The following is a 26,817-nucleotide window of genomic DNA, read 5'->3' as shown; positions in this document are numbered from 1 at the left end:
ATGTATTTCAGAGGGAAGAGGGTGGGTGGGAAGAGATTAATCAATGAATTTATATGCATACTAGAGGCCCAGTGCATGAAATTCATGCATGGGTAGGGTCCCTAGGCCTGGCTGGTGATCAGGGCTGATCTGTGGGGTGACCGGCGGGATGATCGGCCCCCTCAACCCCCCGCCCGCTCGCACCCAGCTTGGCCGGCCTGGCACTGCCTGCTTGCTGGCCCCGCCCCCTGCTGCTGCTACCGGTCATCTCCCTCTGCAGGGCGACCAGCAGAGCAATCCGGGGGCCCCTGCTGGCACCTGCCTTGGCCAGCCTGGCACCGCTCGCTCACCAGCCCTGCCCCCTGCTGCCGCCGCCAGTTGCCTCCCTCTGTGGGGTGACCAGCAGAGTGATCAGAGGGACCCCACTCGCACCCACCTTGGCTGGCCTGGGGTCTGCAGGCTGGGGGAAGCTCCTGCATTGAGTGTCTGCCCCCTGGTGGTCAGTGCATGTCATAACAACTGGTCATTCCACTGGTTGTTCTGCCTTTCAGTCGATTTGTATATTAGGCTTTTATTACATAGGATATGCATAATCATAGTGTGGGAAAGGCTTGGGCTGAGACGGAAGTGGGGTGGAAGAGGTCAAGGGGGGGGGGAAGGGAGGATATCTGTAATACTCTAAACAATAAAGATGCGTTTTTTAAAAAGCATAGAGAGCCAGGATCTAATTTACATTTCAGTGGGATTTTGAAGGTCTGATCTGTTAAGAATAGATTTACAGGAGTAAGAGACCAGTTAGGAGGCAATTACAGCACCCCATATGAGATGTAAATAGCATAGGTTGTTAGTGATAGAGAAGAGTCAAATATACTAGTAGATAGCTTTAAGGTTGTGCCTTCAGGATTTGCTGCTGTATTGGATGTGGGATTTTCAAGAAAGAGGAATCAGAATGACTCCAAGTTGTTTCCTAAACAAACAGAAAATGATTGAGGGGAGGGTTGGATATGGAAGGAAGTATCAATAACTTGGTTTTAGACATATTAGGCTAAAGATGCATATTACTAGTAACATCCAAGTCAAACACTCACCTAGGCAGGTGAATAGAATTAGAATTCAGGGGAGAGACTGGAGTTATAGGAACATATGAGGTACTTAAGACCAAGTGACTAAATGAGATGGAGTACATAGGAACTAGAAAAATCTGGAGGTCTGTGCATTGTTTTAGCCTAACATTAAGAGATTTGAAATGAAGGAGGATCCAGCAAAAGACACGAAGAAGAAGGAGCCAGTGAAGCAGACAGAAAATAAAGAGCGTGGTTTCCAGAAGTCAAATGTTTCAAGAAGAGAAAGGATTGAGCAACTATGTCACATGGTGCTTAGATGTCAACTAAAATTAAAAATTGATAATTGTCCTTTGGCTTTGACAGTCATTTTTGTAACCAGTATTGGTGAAATAACAGGAACTATTGGTCAGAGTCTGAGAGAGTGGGAGATGAAGTAGAGGTAAAATTTAAATGACAGTTTTGAAGAGATTTACTGTAAATAACAGCAAAAAACAAATGGGATAGAATCTAAAAGATGATATGGAACCAAAGAAGGATAGTTTATTCTGAGTAGGAAATAGTATAGCATTTTTTATTCTAATGAGAATAATCTAGTATACCAGACTGTTGATGCATGTGAGAATAATAGCAGGAGCAAAGTCTTTGAGTAGGGAAACAGGACTGAATCCCATGCACAGTAGAGGTTTTGGATCTATGTAAGTGTGCAGAACATCCATTCATTGTAACAGAAGAGAATTAAGAACACATGAATGTAATTTGGAAAGTTTGGTGGTATAAGGATGAGGAAGTTATTTCCTGATTGCTTCTTTTTTTTTTTTTTTAACCAAGAAAACCAAGGAAAAGTTGAGAGAGGAAGAGGGAGAGAGTATTGGAGCTTTAAAAAGAAAAGGAAAGAAATGAAGAGATTACATAAAATAGTTCTCTTAAGGAAATGAGTCGCCAGGCAGTGCTTGAGAGCCAGGTGAGATCAGTCATCATGGTTCTGGAGTTTCATGAGAGTTCAGGTTTATGCAAAGGAGTGATTTTAATGATGGGCTTAGATTTCAGGCAATACATTGGCAAGAGAAGGGTAATAGCCAGAGAGAAAGTGATGGAGTAAATGGATTAAAATTCCTAATAGAGTCAATGAATTATTTAAAGAAGATTATTAGAGGAAGTGAGCTAGAAAAAATGAGATTACATACACTGAGTGGCCAGATTATTATAATCTCTGAACGCATAATAATCTGGCCACTCAGTGTATATCCTACCTAATAATAGACAAATATGCAAATTGACAATACCTCCAACACACCCACAAGCCATGCCCACCATCCAATCAGAGCGATTATGCAAATTAACCCAAACCAAGATGGCTACAGCCACAGAGAGCAAGGTTTCCTAGGTAACAGAGGAAGCCAAGCTTTCTGCCTGCCCTTGCCAGGCCTAAGCCTCCACTCAAGCTACAAAGTTTCAATTATAGAAAGTAAACAAATTCAAACAAATGGCGGCAGGATGGAGCTTGAGAGAGCAGGCCAGGGTTGCCGCCGGCAACAGGGGAAGCAAAGCTTTCTGCACACCCTGGCTGGGCCCACCCGCTTAAGGCAACAAAGTTTCAATTATAACCCCAACAGAAATGGCTGCCGGCCTCGGAGGGAGCCCCAGGCTTGGCTCCGCTCCAGGCTACAAAGTTTCAATTGTAGAAGGAAAATAAATTCCAGATACCAGGGCCTCCGCTTGCGTTGCCAGGGGGCATGGCCGGCATGCAAACCACCACAGGCCCCTCGCTCAGGCTGCCCCACACCCCAAGGGAACCCCCACCTGATCCGGGACACCCTTCAGGGCAAACCAGCTGGCCCCCACCCCTGTACCAGGCCTCTATCCTATCTAATAAAAGAGTAATATGCAGATTGATCATCACTGCAACACACAATATAACTGCCCCCATGTGGTAAAGATCCTGCCCCCATGTGGACACAAGATGGCCACCACAAGATGGCCAGCAGGAGAGGGCAGTTGAGAGGCACCCGGCCTGCAAGGGAGGGCAGTTGATAAGGACCGGCCTGCAAGGGAGGGCAGTTGGAGGTGATCAACCCTGCAGGAGAGGGAAGTTGGGGGCAAACAGGCTGGCAGCAGAGTGGTTAGGGGGTGATCAGGATGGCAGGCAGAAGCAGTTAGGGGCAATCAGGCAGGCAGGCAGGCAAGCAGTTGGGAGCCAGCAGTCCTGGATTGTGAGAGGGATGTCCCATATTGGAGAGGGTACAGGCTGGGCTGAGGGACAACCCCCCTCCGTGCACGAATTTTGTGCATCGGGCCTCTAGTCCTATATAATAAGAAGCTAATATGCAAATTGTCCCCTCAACCAGGAGTTCGACCAGCAGGCAGACCGGCCAAATGCCCATGTCCCCTCCCCCTGGCCAGACTGGCCGGACCTCACCCATGTGCGAATTCATGCACCAGGCCTCTAATCTATATAATAAAAGCCTAAGCGACCATTACAACGGAACGACCAGAACAACCAGTCGCTATGATGCACATTGACCACCAGGGGGCAGATGCTCAATGCAGGAACTTCCCCCTGGTGATCAGTATGCTCCCATAAGGGGTGTGCTGCTCAGCCAGAAGGTGGGCTCACGGCTGGCGAGTGCAGCGGTGGTGGCGGGAACCTCTCCCGCCTCTGCTAAGGAGCAGTGGGTCTAGTGGTAAGGAGCAGGGAACAGGCGGGTGGTAAGGAGCAAGGGGTCCTGGACATCCTCCGAGGGATCCCGGACTGCTAGAGGGCACAGGCCGGGCTCAGGGACCCCACTTCCAGTGCACGAATTTTGTGCACCGGGCCTCTAGTATATATATATATATCTCTAAACGCATAATAATCTGGCCACTCAGTGTATATACATATACTGAGTGGCCAGATTATTATGCGTTCAGAGATTATAATAATCTGGCCACTCAGTTTAAAGATGGTATTGAAGGATAGAAATAGGAAATTTTAGAGGTGGTGTGGTTATTGTTAATAGCCAGTATGACCATAAGAGATTGCTGGTGGCAGTGGTGGAGGCCAGAGTGTTGGAGGACTCCTCAGTCTATGTCTACAAACCCACCATGAATGATGATAGAAGTAGAAGTGAAGAAAAAGACTGAGTGGGACTTTTTTTTTTTTTTAAAATCCTCACCTGAGGATGTTTTTCCATTGATTTTAGATAGAGTAGAAGGGAGGAGAGAGGGAGAGAGAGAGACACATCAATAGGTTGCCTCCCACATGGTAATACTGGGGATAAAGCCTGCAACCGAGGTACGGGCCTCGGAATCAAACCCCAGATGCTTCCGTGCATGGGCCTAACCACTGAACTAACTGGCCAGGGCTGAATTAGGCATTTAAGTCCTTAATAAATAAGGGAGTCAACCAATTCCTACCTAATAGACAAATATGCAAATTGACCATACCTCCGACACACCCACAAGCCATGCCCACAAGCCAAGCCCACCATCCAATCAGAGTGAGTATGCAAATTAACCCAACCAACATGGCTACGGCCACAGAGAGCAAGGTTTCCTAGGTAACAGAGGAAGCCAAGCTTTCCGCCTGCCCTTGCCAGGCCTAAGCCTCCACTCAAGCTACAAAGTTTCAATTATAGAAGGTAAACAAATTCAAACAGAAATGGCGTCAGAATGGAGCTTGAGAGAGCAAGCCAGGGTTGCCGCCGGCAACAGGGGAAGCAAAGCTTTCTGCACACCCTGGCCGGGCCCACCCGCTTAAGGCAACAAAGTTTCAATTATAACCCCAACACAAATGGCTGCCAGCCTCAGAGGGAGCCCCAGGCTTGGCTCCGCTCCAGGCTACAAAGTTTCATATGAGTTTCAAAGTTTCATAGAAGGAAAATAAATTCCAGATACCAGGGCCTCCGCTTGGGTTGCCAGGGGGCGTGGCCGGCCTGCAAACCACCACAGGCCCCTCGCTCAGGCCGCCCCATGCCCCAAGGGAACCCCACCCTGATCCGGGACACCCTTCAGGGCAAACCAGCTGGCCCCCACCCCTGTACCAGGCCTCTATCTTATCTAATAAAAGAGTAATATGCAGATTGATCATCACTGCAACACACAATATAGCTGCCCCCATGTGGTCAAAGATCCTGCCCCCATGTGGACACAAGATGGCCACCACAAGATGGCCAGCAGGAGAGGGCAGTTGAGAAGGACCAGGCCTACAAGGGCGGGCAGTTGGAGGTGATCAACCTTGCAGGAGAGGGCAGTTAAGGGTGACCAGGCTGGCAGAGGAGGGAAGTTGGGGGCAAACAGGCTGGCAGCAGAGTGGTTAGGGGATGATCAAGCTGGCAGGCAGAAGCAGTTAGGGGCAATCAGGCAGGCAGGCAGGCAAGCAGTTGGGAGCCAGCAGTCCTGGATTGTGAGAGGGGTCCCAGATTGGAGAGGGTACAGGCTGGGCTGAGGGACAACCCCCCTCCGTGCACGAATTTCGTGCACCGGGCCTCTAGTCCTATATAATAAGAAGCTAATATGCAAATTGTCCCCTCAACTGGGAGTTCAATCAGGAGTTCGACCAGGGGGCAGGGCCAGCCGGCCAACCGCAGGAAGGGAGGCCCCCGCCAGCAGCAGGCAACTGCCAGAGGAAGGGAGGTCGCAGCCAGCAGCCACTAAGAACCTACCCGTGCATGAATTTCATGCACTGAGCCTCTAGTAGGGACAATAAATGTCTAGAGCAAAGCAGAGCTGTGGATGGTATGATTTCATAGCATGTACTTCAAGGAAGCTGGGGGATAATGGAGGAGGGTGACCAATCACCTGGAAGCTGAAATTAGTATTAAGAGGAATCTCAATCCCATTGCCAGGCCCAGGTCTTCAGGACTGTAAATGTAAAACAGCTCAGTTGGCTGGGCATTGTCCTATGCACCGAGAGGTCGCTGGTTCAATTCCCTATCAGGGCACATGTCTGGGTTGCGGGCTTGCTAGCATGCAGGAGGCAACCAATGGATGTTTCTCTCTTTGATGTTTCTCTCTCCCTCTCCCTTCCTCTCTCTCTAAAAAAATCAATTAAAAAACACTTTTTTTTTTAAAAAGGGTAAAACAGCCCCAATCTGATAAGGGGAAGCAGTTTTCATAGGATGCTACATGTTCATAGTAGAGGTGGAGGAATAGATTTACCCACAGAAAGTGGACAGCATATTACATCAGTATATTAAAAGTAGAACTGAGCCCTAATTGGTTGCAGGTTCTATCCCCTGCCCCAGTTGGGGCATGTGCAGGAGGCAACCAATTGATGTGTCTCTCTCACATCAATGTTTCTCTCTCTCTACATCTCCCCTTCTCTTCTACTCTCTCTAAAAATCAATGGAAAAAATATCCTCTGGTGAGGATTTTTTTAAAGTAGAACTGCAAGTGTTCTTCTGAGATGACAAAAATAAAATTTGTTTAAATTCTTTATTTTTTTATTTAACATAGTTTTTATTTTTTTAATAGATTTTATAGATTTTTACAGAGAGGAAGGGAGAATGTTAGAGAGAAACATCAATGAAAGGAAAACATAGATTGGCTGTTTCTTGTACGCCCCCTACTGGGGATGGAGGCCGCAACCGAGCATATGCTCTGACTGGGAATCGAACCAGTGACCTCCTGGTTCATGAGTTGAAGCTCAATCACTGAGCCACACCAGCGAAGCTAATATGGCTTTTATTGATTAGACTTAAAATAATTGTTTTCTTCCCCACCCTTACTTTTCTCTGCTTTTTTTTTATAGCAGACAATATGAAACACCCCTTGAAGGCAACTTAATTAATCAAGAGATTATGCTAAAACGGCAAGAAGAAGAAATGATGCAGCTCCAAGCTAGAATGGCTCTTAGACAGTCTCGGTTGAGCCTGTATCCAGGGGATACAATCAAAGCTTCCATGCTTGACATCACCAGGGATCCTTTAAGAGAAATGGCCCTAGAAACAGCCATGACTCAAAGAAAACTAAGGGTAAGTTGATTCTCAGATTACTGCATCTGAACTTTGTCTCATGGGGAAATGTTATGCAAAGAATTTTTAAATATTCTATAGGGATCCTAATGTTGCCTGTAAATGAAATTGAAATCTCATGTTAGTTTTCATAGCTGGCTTTATTCAGCATTGTGGGGATCATTTTTTAATAAGAAATTTATTATACCAAAACCCAAGAAGATCAAATAGATGTTCAAGGTTGGTTTGGAAGCTCAAGAATGTTATCCAGGACATTGCATCTCTGCTCTGTCATTCTCAGAATTGTGGCAATAATTCACTTTATAGTCTTGGTAGCTCTAAGCATATACCTTCATATTACAATATCCAAACACAAGGATAAACAAATATGCATTTTATATCTGTAGGGGATTTTTTTTTATGTGTTTCCGATCGTTTATTTTTGTTTCAATATATGTCATATATTTTTATAAACATAAGCTCAAAATGAGCAGACTTCTTTTTTTAAAAATATATTTTATTGATTTTTTTTACAGAGAGGAAGGGAGAGGGATAGAGAGTTAGAAACATCAATCAGCTGCCTCCTACACGCCTCCTACTGGGGATGTGCCCACAACCAAGGTACATGCCCTTGACCGGAATCGAACCTGGGACCCTTCAGTCCGCAGGCCAATGCTCTATCCACTGAACCAAACTAGTTAGGACAAGACTTCTTATTTCATGTAAAATACCTTGGAAAATTTTATAACTTCTATAATATTATTGTTAAGGGCAGTAAAGTATTCCATTTTGTGAATTTACCATGTACCATAATTTCTTTTTTCTTTTTTTAATGTATGTTTATTGATTTCAGAGAGGAAGGGAGGGGGAGAGAGAGATAGAAACATCAATGATGAGAGAGAATCATTGAGTGCCTGCCTCCTGCATGCCCCCTACTGGGGATTGAGCCCTCAACCTGGGCATGTGCCCATGACTGGAATCGAACCTGGGACCCTTCAGTCCGCAGACCAACACTCTGTCTACTGAACCAAACTGGCTAGGGCTTATAATTTCTTTAATAAGTTTCTAATTATTGGACATTTAAATTTTTTCTAATTTGTTATTGTTTTTGTTGCTATTGCAAGCATTGCTCTGATGAACATCCCTATAGCTAAATCTTTGCAGGTATGTTCCTCCAAATAGAATAGCCAAGTTGAAGACAACACCTTTTAAGACATTTGACACATATTATTAAATTGCCCTCTTCAAAAAGTTTGTACTAATTTATGCTTTTATGAACATGCCTGTTTCACTGTATTCTTACCTACTCTGAATATTATTATTATTTTTATCATCATCATCATCACCAATTTGGTAGGTGAAGCAATCTTTCATTTGTATTGTTCCTTTACAAATAATTCTTCAATTTTGTTTTTAAATTTCTCTTGATGCAGACACATTTTAACTTGTTCATACTGTGTTGCCTTAGTTGATTTATATTAGATTCTGTTTCCCATGGCAGGCCATTCTCATTTTTTCTGCTCTATTTCTATTCTTGTTTAAAATGTGCCCTATTGATTCGTTGATTATTAACAAACCCATAATGTTAAACTTTTACTTAAATGGTATCTGTCACGTTTCACACTTGGTTAATTGGGTAGAATTCCCACACCAAGCAATCAAATGAGCTGTACAGTTGAATGCAAAGAAAAAAAAAACATAAAAATAAAACTTCAGGAACCTCCCTGAGTTCATACCCACACACCACCTGCCTTTGGCCTCAAGATTAGCCCTGCTTTTCTTCCACCTTTTGTCCATTTGGACAGACGTAATCTTTCAATCTATTCTGATCCTACTCTGACCTGGAGTCTATCTTGATTTAAGATATCTTCTCAATCAGTTCTTCCCTCTGGGCAGAAACCCTGGATATACAGGAGGTCAAGGTGAAGAGTAGATTGAGAAGCAGTAAATGTAGTGTGTGGACTCCACTTTCTCCCACTCCCAAGTCCTCCCAGCTCCTGAGATATGATTTTCTTACTTGAGACAGCAGTAGGGAGCAGAGACTTTGATACATATACACTGAGTGGCCAGATTATTATGATCTCTGAATGCATAATAATATGGCCACTCGGTGTATATCCTATATAATCCTATATAATAAAAGGCTAATATGCAAATTATCCCCTCGACCAGGCGTTCGACCAGCAGGCAGGCCAGCCAACCACCCATGTCCCCTCCCCCTGGCCAGGCTGGCTGGACCCCACCCATGCACAAATTCATGTACCGGGCCTCTAATATATATACACACACACACACACATATGTACTCAGTGGCCAGATTATTATGCATTCAGAGATCATAATAATCTGGCCACTCAGTGTACTGTCCCTAGTAGTCAGTATTTTGAACAAAAGAATAGTGTCACAAGGTTCCAAGAACATGCTTACAGATGGATATGGATATTTTGTAATCACAAACTTATATTTTGACAATCACAATATTTTATATATTTTGTTTTTTAATTATGATTTGTTTTAGGACAGATTCAATCTTACTCTCTAAAACAGTGAGATGCTGTACAATCCCTTCACACATTAGCAATATTAAACCACATCCTTAATGAGCTTGAAACTCTATATTACTTCAACAATTAAGACTACTATTGTGCTTTTAAGAGTCTGAGTCATTCTGGAGTCCAAAAACGGAAAATCTTGTGAAACAGTATAAAACTAGGCTTTTCGTTTGACATCACTGGTAGAAAACAGGGCTGAGGAAAAGCTTCTGTTCACACTGCGTGTAAGGCACCTTCCATTCCTGGTCTTGTAAACTCCACTGTCCTTCTTTATTGAAAGTTTCTGCATTTGTTTCAGGTCACCTACTTCTAATCAGGTGGCTTTACTTGTAATTTATTTTTATTATTACATTATTTCTTTTGAAGGAAAGAGCTAGAATAATTAAAACTCTTAATTTTACTTATTATGTGATTTGCAGAATTTCTTTGGCCCTGAGTTTGTGAAAATGACAATAGAACCTTTTGTGTCTTTGGATTTGCCACGGTCTATCCTTGTAAGTAATAAAACCAATTTGTATCACTCTTAGAAAATAATCTCAGTAATGATTTGAAGGAAAAAAACAGTTGAAATTCTTACAAAATTTATTTCAATAGATGCCATTCTTTTATTTTTTATTTTTCAATTATAGACAAAGAAAGGGAAGAATGAGGACAACCGAAGAAAAGTAAATGTAATGCTTCTGAGTGGGCAGAGATTGGAACTGACTTGTGATACCAAAACCATATGTAAAGATGTGTTTGATATGGTTGTGGCCCATATTGGCTTGGTGGAACATCATTTGTTTGCTTTAGCTCTCCTCAAAGGTACCAAAAAATGTTAAATTCAGGTTGCAATATGAAACATTGGCAACAAATTGACTTCCTATACCTGTTATGCCCAACCTTTCTTTGAGAAATAGTAACTACAAAAACATTCAGCAAGGAGGGGTAGGAGTTTAGGAACTCCCTTCCTTCTTCTAACTAAGTGCATTGTTTTTGTTTTTTGTTTTTTTCTTTTTAATCCTCACCCGAGGATATTTTTCCATTGATTTTTAGAGAGGGTGGAAGAGAGAGGGAAAGACAGAGAGAAACATCGATGTGAGAGAAACACATCGATTGGTTGCCTCCTGCATGAGCCCCAAACAGGGCCTGGGCTGGCGACGAGCCTGCAACAAGGTTTGTGCCCATGACCGGAATCGAACCCAGGACCCTTTGGTCATAGGCCAATACTCTATCCACTGAGCAAAACCAGCTGAGGAAGGTGCATTGTTTTAGTGGCTGTGTCTTTTTTGCATCTTCTGCACTTGACCATGAAGATTTTTCTTTGGTTTTTGGCTATATAAAAATAGATTTTAATTGTTATATTTTGGAGATGATTATATATGTCAATTGCCTACATATGTATTCTAGAAGTTAGTATCCTGCTAATAGGACTGTATAGCAGGACCCTATTTTGGAATCTTCACTTCAACTTATTTAGCCTACTATCCTAAAATATAGTGTCTTTATAAATGTTGTCAGTGGATGACTGAAAATATGACTTCACCTATTTTTTCAGCATCACAGCCACTTTTACATCTACAATGGTCTCAGAGCACAGCTGCATTGGAAGTCGCTCCTGGTTGTCAATTAGAATTTCCATAGCAATGAGAAGTCCTTTGGAGTTGGGCTTAATAAGTCTCTTTAAATTGCTCTTTAATATTTCAGATTCCTGTTTACCTCAGAATTTATCTTAGAAAGCTTAGACAACAAAGTACCATAAATTATAATTGAAGGATCAAACCATCCTGAAACCCTGCCAGATGAGGATAAGAGAAATATTTTTTTCAATTTAGTTTATTGAATTCTTTTCTTAAAAACTAATGGTTCATTTTGTAGTCATTCAGTAAATATTCACTTAGTGCCAATTTGTGTTCTATCACTTTACTAATTACAATTTTATGCTAAACAGATAATACTAAATAAAGATATTTAATTAATTAAAATTTCTATATATAATATTCCCAAATTTTTAATCATTCTGGATAAGTCAAATTTTAGTGAATAATCTATTATTTGGAGAGAGTCAATAATACTTAAGTGATGATTTTAAAAAATAAAAATAACCCTGGCCAGTTTTGCTCAGTGGTTAGAGTATCAGCCCTCCCACCAAAGGGTCATGGGTTCTATTCTCAGGGCATGTACCTTAGTTGCAGGTTCGCTCCCTTCCCCCAGTTGGGGGTGGGAGGCAACTAGTCGATGTGTCTCTCTCGCATTTATGTTTCTCTCTCCCCTCCTCTTCCTTCCCTTTCACTCTCTCTAAAACATCAATGGAAAAGAATATCCTTGAGTGAGGATTAAAACAAATAATAATAATAAAATAAATTTTAAAAATGATGACTGTTCTTCCTAGATTTCAGCTGGTAGCTCAATAATCTACACTAATAAAAGAGAAACATGCAAATTGACCATCACTCCGCTATGCCCACCAGCCAATCAGAGCGATTATGCAAATTAACCCAACTAAGATGGTGACCGCCACGGAGCTGGAGCGAGCCAGAGGCTTGGGTTGCCCCCGGCGATGGAGGAAGCCAAGCTTCCCACCCGCCCTGGCCTGCCCTGGCCTCCACTCAAGGCTACAAAGTTTCAATTATAAGAAATAAATAAATACCAGATACCTGCTTCCAGCTGGCCCTGGTCTATGCTTGGGTCGCCGGGGCGCATGACCAGCCTGCAAACACCACAGGCCCCTTGCCCAGGCCACCCCACACCCCAAGGGAACCCCCACCCTGATCTGGGACACCCTTCAGGGCAAACCAGCCGGACCCCACCCGTGCACCAGGCCTCTATCCTTCTAATAAAAGAGTAATATGCAAATTGACCATCACTCCAACACACAAGATGATTGCCTCCCATGTGGTAAAAGATGGCTGCCCCCATGTGGACACAAGATGGCCACCACAAGATGACCAGTTGGGAGGGCAGTTGTGGGTGATCAGGCCAGCAGGGAAAGGCAGTTGGGAGGGACCAGGCCTGCAAGGGAGGGCAGTTGGGGGTGATCAAGCCTGCAGGGGAGGGCAGTTAGGGGTGACCAGGCCGGCAGAGGAGGGAAGTTGGGGCAACCAGGCCTGCAGGGAAGGGCTGTTGGGAGGGACCAGGCTTGCAGGGGAGGGCAGTTTGGGGGGACCCAGGCCTGCAGGGGAGGGCAGTTTGGGGGGGACCAGACCAGCAGGGGAGAGCAGTTAGGGGTGATGAGGCTGTCAGGGAAGGGCAGTTAGGGGTGACCAGGTCAGCAGGGGAGGGAAGTTGGGGCGGACCAGGCTGGCAGGGGAGTGTAGTTAGGGGTGACCAGGCTGGCAGGGGAGGGCATTTAGGGGGGACCAGGCCGGCAGGGGAGGGCAGTTTGGGGCAATCGGGCTGGCAGGGGAGCATTAGGCATCATTCAGGCTGGCAGGGGAGTGGTTAGGGGGTGATCAGGCTGGCAACAGAAGTGGTTAGGGGCAATCAGGAAGACAGGCAGGTGAGCAGTTGGGAGCCAGTAGTGCTGGATTGTGAGAGGGATGTCCGACTGCCCGTTTAGGCCCGATCCCAGTAGGATCGGGCCTAAACGGGCAGTCGGACATCCCTCGAGGGGTCCCAGATTGGAGAGGGTGCAGGCTGGGCTGAGGGACACACACACCCTGTGCACCATTTCGTGCACTGGGCCTCTAGTAATAAATAATAACTGATGTTTATTGAATGCTTACCATGTGCCGCACACTTTATCAAGTATTTTATATCCATTATGTCATGTGATCCCTATAATAGCCTTATAAAGCAGGAATTGCAGGAAATAGCACTGTCCTCATTTTACAGATAAGAAAATTGAGGTCTAGAGGTTAAATTTATTCATTATCACATGGATAGTAAATAATTGTGGCCAGAAGTTGAATCCAGGTCTATCTGTCTTCAGACCCCTCATTCTTTTTTTGTGGTTGTTAATCCTCACCCGAGGATATTTTTTCTATTGATTTTTAGAGAGAATGGAAGGGAGGGAGCGGGGAGAGAGAGAGAAACATTGATGAGAGAGAAACATCAGTGTGAGAGAGACACATGAATTGGTTGTCTCCCACACCCAACTGGGGCCAGGGATTGAACCTGCAACCCAGGTACATGCCCTTGACCAGAATCGAACCTGAGACCCTTCGATGCATAGGCCAACACTCTAACCACTGAACCATACCCATCAGGGCAAGACCCCTCATTCTTAAAAGACTAAGTCATATTGCCTCAGAGCACCCTGTCATACTTCTTCATAATCTTATTTTATTCAATATTTTTATTTTATCTGAATGTTTTCTTATTTTGTTACAGATAATGAGTATTTCTTCATGGATCCTGATTTAAAATTAACCAAAGTGGCCCCAGAGGGATGGAAAGAAGAACCAAAGAAAAAGAACAAAGCCACTGTTAATTTTACTTTGTTTTTCCGAATTAAATTTTTCATGGATGATGTTAGTCTAATCCAGTGAGTACGCAAGAGTTTCTGTTTTTCTCTTCTTGACCCCTGGGTTTTTGACCCGTTAGTTTACTGATACTGAACTATTGAGTCTGATCAATGATAATGTTTCCTTTATCATAAGAGAAATAATTTCTTCAACATTGTTTATTAAATTATTGTGGCTTAAAAGCTTCATTATAAACTGTCTTGGAAACTAAGCTTATCTGCCAGTAATACAAATTACCTCAAGATTGAAGATAAAGCCCAATGTCTTGTGTTTGTATTTATTTTCCAGACACACTCTGACCTGTCACCAGTATTATCTTCAGTTGCGGAAAGATATCTTGGAAGAGAGGATGCACTGTGATGATGAGACCTCTTTACTGTTGGCCTCCTTGGCTCTCCAGGCTGAGTATGGAGATTATCAGCCAGAGGTGGGACTCACTTTTTTCTCCAGGACCACTTTTGCATTGGTGTTCTTATCCTCAGCATAATTAAAGACTAAACCTATTTGAGGTGTTTGCTGTTTAGATATAGAGATTTTTGAGGCTAGTTTGGTACTTCAGAATGACCAAGTTCCCTATGTACTTTGGTTATACACTGAGTGGCCAGATTATTATGCGTTCAGCGATCATAATAATCTGGCCACTCAGTGTATACAGTCATACACTATGGGACTTCCTTCCTTCCTTCCTTCCTTCCTTCCTTCCTTCCTTCCTTCCTTCCTTCCTTCCTTCCTTCCTTCCTTCCTTCCTTCCTTCCCTCCTTCCCATCTGTCTTTTTAAAATTAGCTTATTTCAGAGTTTTGGGCTATCTAGCACTTACCCTTTTCCCATTTTCAACCTGGTAGATACTAGACACAGAGTTATCAGTCAAATCTGGATCAAAGGGATCTTCTACTTTCCACATGGATCCATGCAGTGATGGACTGAGAGCCCAGCAGAGTTCACTGTATGGAGATTAGATGTTCAAGCTCAAATATTCTAGAATTTACATGGAGTTAAGGGGAAGCAAGAGACTATACCACTCAAGCAGCATCCTACAGAACATTAACCGTATAGTGACATTTGGCCCTGGATTGTCAGTCTCTTCTCAAGTTTTCCAATCAGTTTAGTCATAATGCCTCACTGAATAAAAGAGAGAGACTGATGCATTTCCTTTAAAACTCACTTCTCAGAGAGAAGTATAAATACAGGCATCTTAGCTCTTGGTTGAGGCAAGAACTTTTAAGATAGGAGGAAAAGGCAAATAGAATTGCTTACAAAAACGTTCTCCTTTCTAGGTTCATGGTGTGTCTTATTTTAGACTGGAGCATTATTTGCCTCCTAGAGTGATGGAGAAACTTGACTTGTCCTATATTAAAGAAGAGTTGCCCAAATTGCATAATACCTATGCAGGAGCTTCTGAAAAAGAGACAGAGTTAGAATTTTTAAAGGTAAGCACACAAGATTATAGTGATAAGCTTTGTATCTGTTTCAAGGTAAGCAAGATGCCAATAAATAATACTATGAATTATCTCATTTTATTTATTCCTGACTAAAACCATGGTATTTTAATTCTTCTTTTGTAAATGAGGGAACTGAGGCTCAAAGAGGAAATGTAATGTTCCCAAAGTAAATGGCTGTTATGTGGGGTAAAACTGTGATTTGAACCCATATCTATCTGTCTATGGATTCCATGCTTTATGATTTTTATGTCCCATCTAAGAAATCAAATTTATCTAATCCACAGTGACAAATATTTTCTAAATTTCTAGTTTGCTAATATTTAGTTGCAGATTTTAGCATCTATGTTCATCAGGGATATTGGCCTATAGTTTTAGTTCCTATATGTAAGTCTGTGGTCCATTTTTGGGTTAATTTTCATATATTGAGTGTAATAAGGATCGAGATTCATTTTCTTGGCATGTGAATATTCAATTGTTTTAGCAACATTTGTTGAAAAGACTACCCTTTCTATATTAAACTACATTGGTACAAGTTTTGTATCTTTTTGCCACCTCTTAGCAAGGTGTATGGTATTGTTCCAACAGGTCTGCCAAAGACTGACAGAATATGGAGTTCATTTTCACCGGGTGCACCCTGAGAAAAAGTCACAAACTGGAATATTACTAGGAGTCTGTTCTAAAGGTGTCCTTGTGTTTGAGGTTCACAATGGAGTTCGCACATTGGTCCTTCGCTTTCCATGGAGGGAAACCAAGAAGATTTCGTTTTCAGTATGTCCAATTTAACCCCATTTGATTATATTTTGAAATATGTGTTCTCAATTTCAAATGTAACCTATTAATTGACTTTACTTAAATTTAAAACCCTGTCATTCAGTAGGGCTAATATGCTTTAATATTTTGTATTTCACTCTTCTTTCTTAGCTGTAGGAAGTATTATTGAGGTTTGTTTTTGGTTTTCTCAGGAAGTAATTTAAAAAACAATATTAGACATTCCTAGCTGGTTATATGCTCAATTAACTTTAGTTAAATTACAACCTAGTTGACTTTTTTGTTAATTCAGAACTTATTCTGGGGTATTAACTTCTCACATGGAGAAACCTTTTAATGTATTTAAGTTAGGTAACTATCTTAACCACAGTGAACTTTGTCTTGCCCAATAATAGGTCCCTCACAGCAACTATTTGAATCTCAGTGGTCTAGAGATTTACTTGATTTCATGAACTAATCCCAGAACTTTCTTCAGTTTTAAGTTTTAGTGTATATTTTCTATAGACATAAAGTTGGAAAAGTGATTTTTAGAAAATCATGTTTATGAAAGATAGTGAGCTATAAAGGCATATTTTTATTCTGAAAAGCAATTGGCAAACCCCAGAGATGAGTCAAAAATATATTCAGGTATTTGTTTTTCAGATATTCAGGAACTACTGACATCTTTAGTTTATGTTTGAGCAGAAATATAGTCTCACCCAACAATGTTTATAAAAATATCAATAACAAGACTCCAACGGACTCTGAATAATCTTCAACCTAGAGACTTTTGAAATCAATTCTAGCCCTAATTGTTAATTGATTGTCTTCCTCTGAAACCTGGTAAACTAAGATTACCAGTTGATATGTTCTCTCAGGAAAGCACAGACCATCCTCATCTTCTCAAGATGGTCAAGACCAGAAACTTCCCTGGATTTATAACTAATTAAACCGTTTTGTGAATATTGTACCAACCTTGCATCTCCAGAATAAATCCCACTTGACCATGGTGTATGATCTTTTTAATGAATTTCTGGATGTAGTTTGCTAATATTTAGTTGCAGATTTTAGCATCTATGTTCATCAGGGGTATTGGCCTATAGTTTCCCTTTCTTTGTAATGTCTTTCTCTGGTTTTGCAATTATTATAATGCTGGCCTCATAAAAAGAGCTTGAAAGTCTTCCCTCCTATTGAAATTTTTTTGGAATACTTTGAGGATAGGTGTTAGTTCTTCTTTGGATGTTTGGTAAAATACACCTGTGAAGCCATCCGGTCCAAGACTTTTGTTTGCTGGGAGTTTTTTATTTTATTACTGCTTCAATTTCATTAGTTGTAATCAGTCTATTCAGGTTTTCTAATTCTTCCTGATTTATTTTTGGAATATTTTATGTTTCTAGGAATTTGTCCATTTTGTCCAGGTTGTCCAATTTGTTGGCATATAATTGTTCATAGTATCCTAATATATAAAAACCCTGGGGAGGCTCGACCAACCAGAAGTCAGCCCTGCAGTCAGCACTGACTACTATGGCAGCAGGTGTGGTGACCCAGCACTGACTGCTGAGGGGGCTGCGAATCAGGCCTGGAGAGAGGCCTGAAGAGAGAAGCAGGGTCTGATCCGTAGCCTCTGTGGCAGCTGTTGATCACCACTTGCCTCTCTTTCTCTCAGGGCCTGGCCAGCAGCTGCACCTCCATTTCTCTCCAGGCCTCCACCGGGGCTGCTGATCAGCCCTACCTTTCTAATCAGGCTCCATTGATAGGCCCAGAGACGCTGACTGGCATAGAAACCGACCAATCAGAACCAAATCTGGGTGAAGTGTGAGGAGCCAATGGCTGCCTAGGAGGCGGAGCTTTTGATGCTGACTGGCATAGAAACCGACCAATCAGAACCCAATTGGCCAGCAGAGGAGGGCAGTTGGGGGCAAGATCAGGCCAGCAGGGGAGGGCAGTTAGGGGTGATCAGGCAGGCAGGGGCGATCAAGCTGGCAGGAAAGGGCAATTGGGGGTGAGATCAGGCCAGCGGGAGAGGGCAGTTGGGGGCAACCAGGCCAGCAAGGGAGGGCATTTGGGGGCGATCAGGCTGGCAGGGGAGCAGTTATGTGTTAATGAGGCTGGCAGGGGAGCGGTTAGAGGGTGATCAGGTTGGCAGGCAGAAGCAGTTAGGGGCAATCAGGCAGGCAGGCAGGCAGGCGAGCAGTTAGGAGCCAGCAGTCCTGGATTGTGAGAGGGATGTCCAACTGCCGGTTTAGGCCCGATCACTGTGGGGTCCCAGATTGGAGAGGGTGCAGGACAGGCTAAGGGCCACCCCCCCCCCACCCTCAATGCATGAATTTCATGTACCGGGCCTCTAGTTTTCTTATAATCCTTTGTATTTCTGTGGTGTCAGTTGTTACTTCTCTTTCATGTCTGTCTTTGTTTATTTGGGACCTCTCTTTTATTTTTCTTGATGAGTCTGGTTAAAGATTCATCAGTCTAGTTTATCTTTTCAAAAAGCCAGTTCTTGGTTTCATTGATCTTTTGTATGTTTTTTTTTCCGGTCTCTATGTCATTTATTTAAAGTCTGATCTTGATGATTTTCTTTCTTCTACTTTCTCTGAGCTTTGTTTATTGTTTTTGTGTGTTTTTTTTCTAGTTCTTTTAGGTTGTAGGTTTAGATTGTTTATTTGAGGTAGGCCTGTAATGCTATGAACTTCCCTTTCAGGACTGCTTTCTCTGTGTCTCATAGATTTGGGGTTATTGTGTGTTCCTTTTAATTTGTTTCCAGGTCATTTTTAATTTCTTCCTTGATCTCATTGCTAACCCATTCATTGTTTAATAACATGCTGTTTAACCTCCATGTGTTTTAATGTTTTTCAGTTTTTTTATTGTAATTGATTTCTACTTTCATACCATTGTGGTCAGAGAATTTGCTTGATGTGATTTCAATCTTCTTGAATTTGTTAAGACTTATTTTGTGTCCTAACATGTGGTCTGTTTTTAGAATGTTCCATGTGTACTTGAGAAGGATGTATATTCTGCTGCTTTGAGATGAAATGGTCTGTAAATATCGATTAAATCCTGCTGATCCAGTGTGTCATTTAAGGTTTCTGTTGCCTTGTTGATTTTTTTGTCTGGAAGATTGCTCCATTGATGACAGTGGGGTGTTAAAATCCTCTACTATGACTGTATTGCTGTCGTTCTCTCTCTTAATTTCCACCAAGATTTTCTTTATATATTTAAGTGCTCCTATGTTGGGTGTATATATGTTTACAAGGGTTACAACCTCTCATTGGATTGATCGCTTTAGTATTATGACCTTTCTATCTCTTGTTAATGGCCTTTGTTTTGAAGTTTATTTTGTCCATGTATAAGTATTGCTACTCCAGCTTTTTGTTTGTTTCCATTTGCATGGAATAATTCCTTTCCATCTCTTCACTTTCAGTCTGTGTATTTTTTTGTTCTGAGGCTGCTCTCTTGTAGACAGTGTATACAGCAGAACCTCATTTCTCAAACTTAATTCGTTTGGAAGGCTGTTCAAAAACCGAATTGTATTTTCCCATTAGAAATAATTTAAATGAAATTAATCCATTCCAGACCCCCAAATGATTCCCTGTTTTAACCTTTATTATATACAGTACGTGTCTAATGTACTGTTTACTCTATAAATAAAAACCTTAAAAACAAAAAGAACATGAAATGTAAATGAAATTTAACAAAAAGGAAGTGAAATGTACAATAAAAAGTCAAAATGTAATAATAATAATAATCAGCAACAAATGCAAAAATATTCACAACACAATATCTGAGATTTTAACAGTGGTAAACTGACTCATACTCTCATATTCTCTCCTTTGCCACCTGAGAGACATGTGACTGATCATTCAGGTATTAGCATAAAAGCATTGTCAGGTTGAGAAGCAAATTGTTCGAGATGGGAGACATTTGAGAATCTAGGTTTGACTGCATATGGGTCATTTTTTCTTTGTTTCTTTTTTTTTATCCTCACCTGAGGATATTTTCTTATTGATTTGAGAGGGAGAGAGAGAGAGGGGAAGAGAGAAACATCGACGTGAGAGACAAACATCGATTGGTTGCCTCCCGTACACTCCCCGACCAGGGATCAAACCCTCAATCTAGGTATGTTCCCTGACTGGGAATTGAACACTTAACTTTTTGGTGTATGGAACAACATTCCAACCAAGTGAGCTGCTGGCCAGGGCCTGAGTCATATTTTCTTATCCATTCAGTTACCCTTTGTCTTTTCATTGAAGCATTTAATACATTTACATTTAAGGTTATACACCTATTGATAGGTGTATATAGCCATTTTATTCTTTGTACCTATGTTCCTCTCTCTGTGTTTCTTTCTTTTTCTTAAAGTAGGCCCTTTAACATTTTTTTTGATACTGGTTTGGTGGTAATGAATTCCTTTAGCTTTTTTTTTTATTTTTATTTTTTTGTCTGTGAAGCTCTTTATTTTGCCTTCAGTTTTAAATGACAGACTTGCTGGATAGAGTAGTCTTGGTTGTAGGTCCTGGCTTTTCATCATTTTTAATGTTTCATGCCAATCCCTCTGACCTGAAGTGTTTCTGTTGAGAAATCATCTGGAAGCCTTATGGAAACACCTTTGTAGGTACTAATTGCTTTATTCTTTTGGCTTTTAAGATTCACTCTTTGTCTTTAATCTTTGGTATTTTAATTATGATATGTCTTGGTGTGGCCCTCTTTGGCTTCATCTTGATTGGGACTCTCTATACTTTCTATACTTACATGACTTTTTCCTTCACCAGGTTAGGGAAGTTTTCAGCCATTATTTCTTAAAACTGGTTCTCTATCCCTTGCTCACTCTCTTTTTCTTCTGGAACCCCTATGATACGGATGTTGTTATGCTTGTCATTGTACCAGAGGTCCCTTAAGCTTTCCTCATTTTTTTAAATTCTTTTTTTCTTTTTCTTTTTTTTTAATTCGCACCTTAGGATATTTTTTCCTACGGTGATTTTTAGAGAGAATAGAAAGAAGGGGAGGATAGGAGAGAGTTGGGGGAGGAAAAAAACATCAATTTGAGAGAGACACATTGATTGGTTGCTTCCCACACGTGCCCCGACCGGGGTCTGGAAGCGAACCTACAACCCAGGTATGTGCCCTTGACAGGAATCGAACCTGTGAACCTTCATTGTACAGGCTGACATTCTAACCACTGAGCAATGCCAGCCAGGGCCTTTTTTCTTTCTGATGCTCTTCTTGGGTACTTACTGGTATCTTGTCCTCTACATTGCTGATTCGATCCTCTGCTTCATCTAACCTGCTGTTTATTCCTTCTAGTGTATTCTTCATTTCAGATACTGTATTCTTCATTTCTGACTGGTTATTTTTTATGGTTTCTATGTCCTTTTTAATTCTTACAATTTATTTAAGTTCTTGCTGAGATCATCCATTCTTCTCCTAAGGTCCCTGAATATTCCTATAACCATTGTTTTAAACTCTGCATCTGGTATTTTGATTGCTTCCATTTCATTTGATTCATTTTCATTTTCTGGGGTTTCTCTTGCTCTTTCTTTTGAGGCACATTTCTTTGTCTCCCCATTTTGTCTCTCTGTATAAGTTGATCTGCTATGACTCCCAAAATTGTTATGATGGCTTTATAATGAAGGTATCTTGATGGGAAATTGGCCCCTAATCCAATCAAATCACTTAGTCTCTGCTAGAGTCTCCAATTCTAGTTCTCCGGACAGGCTCACTGCAAGTTCAGGTTGGGTGCAGCCAGCCATCCCCTCTGTAGGAGCAAGCTCAGCCTGGCAGAGTCACCAACCTCAGGGGGACAGATCAAGAGTCTCTTGTTTTGTGTAATGCTGGTCTAGCCACAGAAGGGGGGCAAGCACTTTGTCCTAGTCCCAAACAATAGCCTCCCATACACTCACATTCTGAATGTCCCAGCTCTCACTCCCCCCTGCAGGGCACGTTATCTGGAATTTGGAAAAGCAGATTCAAACAGTCTCCCTTTGGGGGTGGTGCCTGCAAACCTGTAGGAGGGGATTGGTCACTTCTTCCCCTTCCAGGGGTAGCGTGGGGTTATCTCACAGGGGAGATAGAAGTGGCTCCCCTGCAAGGTAGCCACAGAACCCCACACCCACCCATCTGTTTCCTAGACAAAGCTTCTGCAGGAGATGTGCACCAAAAGTCCCAGCTCTGCATAGCACTCTGGCTTCCCTGTATAGCTGAACTCAACAGGGTGGGGCCAGCCAAGTGATTCATCAGGTTGTCAGGGTGGGTGCTGGCTCTGCACACCAGGTGGGGGAGACTGGTCCCCTTTTTAAAGCCACAGTTTAGTCACTGAGTCTCTGCCAAGAGCATCCCCAGAAAAAGAGGGCTCCAAAGATCAATGCTGGGTGCAGTGAGCAGATCCCTCCACAGGACTGAACATGGCAGAGTGGCCTCAACTGGGGATGGGGCAGTGCACTCCCCAGGCTGGTGCTGTAACAATGGGAGTGCTCATCCCTGGGGAGGTGGCATCTGGATCAATAGCAGACTCTCTTCTTTCCCAGGAAGACTAAATCTCCATTGAGTTTCACCACCAGATGCTATGCGAGCTTCTCCTCTTGTCTCTGTTGCTCTAAGTGGAGAGAGAGTTTTGCAGCTGAGATATCCCTCCAGCTTTTCAGCCACTGCACCTAGGTGCAGGGGCTAGTCCTTTCCACATCTACAGCCTTCTTACCAATCTCTATGTGGCTTCTGTAAATCCTTGGTTATGATAGTTCAGTTCAGCTAATATTCAGCTGGTTATTCAGGTTGATTGCTCTATAATTTAACTGTAAATTCGGTTTGGGGCTGGGAGCAGGGGTGAGTGTAGCTTCCACCTACTCTACAGCCATCTTGGAATGCTGGTGTGTTTTTTTTAACAAAGAACACAGGGTCCCAGTGATTTCATTGGCAACAGCATCCTATTTTATTTTTATTACATTGATTACATATTTTTGTAGTTGGATTCTGTTTATGGCAAGTGATACTGGCTTTCTGTTTACAGTTGTGATATAAAGTTTCTTTAAGTGAATTGATGTAAGTAAGCAATTTATAAACAAGGCCACAAATTATTAAAATGTTTACCTGCATGAATGAAGTTTGAATAATACTTCATTATTGTATCTTTTGTGAGCCTTCCAAATTGACTTTTCTATGCTTACTTATTTTGCATTTGAAATCAAAGACAAGGGACATGAAGTAGGGAGAATAATTTGTACCATAGAAGAAGCCAAGAACTACTGTACAATCTACCTGGACTCAAGCAGTTCTTCCGAAACATTAGTCTTAGATCTGACATGTTGAATGCTAGACTTTTAAGGCACATAGATCACCTTCAAGCCTCAGCACGTAGGTCACATTTTAGGATGCCTTTCTTACAAGAAAGATTTATTTTTTAAGAAACATCAGGTAAATAAGACTAATTTGTGGTTCTCCTACTTTCCCTGAATTTTTTAAGCATTACCATCTCTAAAAATTGATGTGTTCATTTTTCAGCCCAGCAGTTTTATTGTTCAGTGCATCTCCATCCAAATTTTTCTTTTAACTTCCTGCAACTTCCATATCAGCCTTCATACCACCAAGATTCTTGACTGAATCACAGCTCATAATATTATACTAGAGGCCCGGTGCACGAATTGGTGCACAGGTGGAGTCCCTCAGCCTGGCCGGCGATCGGGGCTGATGAGGGCTGTCTCGCCCAGTCCCAATCGGGGGCCGATCGGGGCCAGCTGGCAGGGGGAAGGGACTATGGGAGGTTGGCCAGCTGTGGGGAGGGACTGCTGGAGGTTGGCCGACCACGGGAGGTTGGCTGTGGGAGCACACTGACCACCAGGGGGCAGCTCCTGCATTGAGCGTCTGCCCCCTGGTGGTCAGTGTGCATCATAGCAACCAGTTGATTGGTCATTCAGTAGCTTAGGCTTTTATATATAGACTAGAGGCCCGGTGCATGAAAATTCATGCACTGGAGGGGGGGGTCCTTCAGCCCAGCCTGCCCCCTCTCACAGTCTAGGAACCCTCGGAGGTGGTAGGTGACCCAGCAATCAGGGGAAGGCGACACCCCCATCACACCTCTGCTGCTGCCACTGCCGGCAGTGCAAGCCTCGGCCGACCCTGGTTACCTGAGCCTCGGGTGGCCCTGGACGGCTGGGCAGCCACCATCAGAGGCTTGCCTGTGCCTTGGGCCGGCCCTGGGCGGCTGGGCAGCCAACATCCGAGGCTTGCCTGCACCTCGGGCCGGCCCTGGGCGGCTAGGGGACTGAGGGAACTGGGGGACTCCGGAGACAGGCGCCCCAGTGGGGCTGAGGGGACTGGGCGCTGCCATCTTTGAGGGCGTGGCAGTCAATTAACATATTCCCTCCTTATTGGCTGTGGGCGCCACCATCTTTTCTGAAGGCATGATGTTCTATTAGCATATTCCCTGTTTATTAGATAGGATATTAATAAATCAACTTTTGTTGAACTTCATTTTCTTTATCCAAGACAGTTAAACTTACATTTCTTGAACTTCTTTACATTTCAAATGGGCTTGGTGTTTGTAGGCATTACAGTAAACTAAAAATATCAATAATCTCATTAAACTATGTTTCCCTTACTGGTGGGTGGTGTATAGTCTGTTTAGGCTCTAATTTGTGAACATGGCAAATGATATTAATTTTATTTTTCTGAATTTTTAATAATACTGGTTTATATTTTTCTATACTTGTATTAAATGTAGGTCAAGGAATACTTATGCCTAATAATGTGAAATAAAAATAATATTTACATGTTAATTATTGTTTACAGAATTCGGTCATGTATTAAAGGGATAGGGAAATGTCCTAATTATTAATGCCCCTGATTAATATTGTAGAAGAAGAAAATCACATTGCAGAATACATCAGATGGAATAAAACATGCCTTCCAGACAGACAACAGTAAGGTATGCCAGTACCTGCTGCATCTCTGCTCTTCCCAGCATAAGTTCCAGCTGCAGATGAAAGCAAGACAGAGCAACCAAGATGCCCAAGATATTGGTAAGGAGACACAAACAGATGACTCCAAGTTATATGCATGGTTTTTGCCACAAATTTTAAAAGCACTTCCATGTTTAGGATAAAAATTACAAGCTATCTAGATGTTAAATGATTAAGTCAAGTTTAGAAAGGTGTGAAAAGAAGCCAAAATTTCAATTTCATGTTCATTTTGAAAACGACCCTAGATCAGTCAGGGAATACCTGTTGAAATATATATTTTGTGTTTATCCCTAGGGTAGCTGATGTAAATGTTATAGAAGTTTGGATTATATTCTCTACCCATAGTAAACTTAAGCACTGTTTGGGAAGGTAAGACTAATATACATGAAACAATAAATAGTCCACAATAGAGGGTCAAGGTTTGAATGACAGATTATAGCGTATAGACTCTGTGATCACGAGAAGAGGAGAGGGAGAGCAAAGACTAGGGTACTTGAGTAGTGGTGCTTGAATTGGAATTTTGAGGGACAAAAATAATTAAACAGATTGAACATAAATGGCAAGTTCTTTTCCAGATGAGGAAAAGAACCTGGGAAACAGGCAGGGGCAGAGGGGAGTATGCACCCAGCATGGTAAAGTTACATTCCTCAGCACATTTCCCACCTGTTAGTTTTACGTGGGCGTGTCCTGTTTTGAGACTGAGATGAATAGCCACAGTACCCAATATAAATGGTCTGGAGAGTGTTTTGGTTTCTTTTAAAAAGGAACCAGCAGAAGAAAGCAATTCAACTCTGAAAGAACATCTCAATCAGAACTGAAATATTTGAAGGTTAACTTTGCAAGACCACATGTAGAAATTAAACTTATACAAAATCTAGTTCTGCATAGTATATTGTTATACAAAATCTAGTTCTGAGTAGTATATTGTTATAAACTTCAAGTTAAACATTCTGAAGGCTTTGTTTAAAAAATTTAATGGAATAGCACTCGTGACCTGTGCATCAGTGCTCTCTGAATTCCTTATCCAAACTTTCTCACATCCTGAAGTCTTACAGAAATTATATTCCCCGTGGGATCAGAATGGGGTGATGGCAACCTATGAATAGCCTTCAAAATCAAGACAGTAGGGGCTGTATATTTATTAAAAATGAAGATTCCAGAAACCTACCTGAAACATGGTGTATCCCAATCTTTGGGCATTGGATTCCTAGAATCTGTATTTTAACAAGCTTTTTTCAGTATGTTTATGCATGCTAAATATGATAACTACTGCTATAATCTCATTATTCCTTTTCTTTCCCTGCTTTGCTCTGCTAAAAAATTTATGTTTCCAAACTATAGTGAAATATCTAATTTATTAGGGTTACCAGTATTTCTACTTGGACTCATATTCAGTACAAACCAGAACTGAACAAATGAAGGTTACATCATTATAGATGTGGTATGGTGTACTATAGTAAAAAAGAATCAGAAGGCCATCTATGAAGCTAGCCTTCCATCTTCAACATTTCTTATACTAAAGAATAATATAGTATAGATCTTAACAATATAGTTAAGATCATGAACTATGGAGCCAGGTGCCAGAATTCCAACCTCACACTATTACTTATACGTTCTGAATCTTGGCAGGCTACTTAAAATCTCTGCTTTAGTTCCCCATCCATAAAGTTATTATCATAATGATAATACCTTATAATACATCATAAGGTTGCTCTG

The 26,817-nt window shown here is 42.0% G+C and overlaps 1 protein-coding gene across 8 annotated transcripts in view; it reads left to right on the top strand.

The window, feature by feature from the left end:
* PTPN13 (protein tyrosine phosphatase non-receptor type 13) overlaps positions 1-26,817 on the top strand; it is a 199,370-nt gene that overhangs the window by 101,621 nt on the left and 70,932 nt on the right. For all 8 annotated transcript variants that reach the window (XM_079770823.1, XM_079770825.1, XM_079770824.1 and 5 more), the window contains 8 exons: positions 6,772-6,994; positions 9,944-10,018; positions 10,154-10,328; positions 13,836-13,989; positions 14,258-14,396; positions 15,245-15,397; positions 15,995-16,177; positions 24,999-25,161. In XM_079770823.1, coding sequence (XP_079626949.1) covers positions 6,772-6,994; positions 9,944-10,018; positions 10,154-10,328; positions 13,836-13,989; positions 14,258-14,396; positions 15,245-15,397; positions 15,995-16,177; positions 24,999-25,161 — 1,265 coding nt within the window. The remainder of the gene's footprint in view (positions 1-6,771; positions 6,995-9,943; positions 10,019-10,153; positions 10,329-13,835; positions 13,990-14,257; positions 14,397-15,244; positions 15,398-15,994; positions 16,178-24,998; positions 25,162-26,817) is intronic.

Source organism: Cnephaeus nilssonii, assembly GCF_951640355.1.
Source record: "Cnephaeus nilssonii genome assembly, chromosome: 1".
Classification (NCBI taxonomy): domain Eukaryota; kingdom Metazoa; phylum Chordata; class Mammalia; order Chiroptera; family Vespertilionidae; genus Cnephaeus; species Cnephaeus nilssonii.
This window is presented reverse-complemented; position numbering and strand designations above follow the sequence as displayed.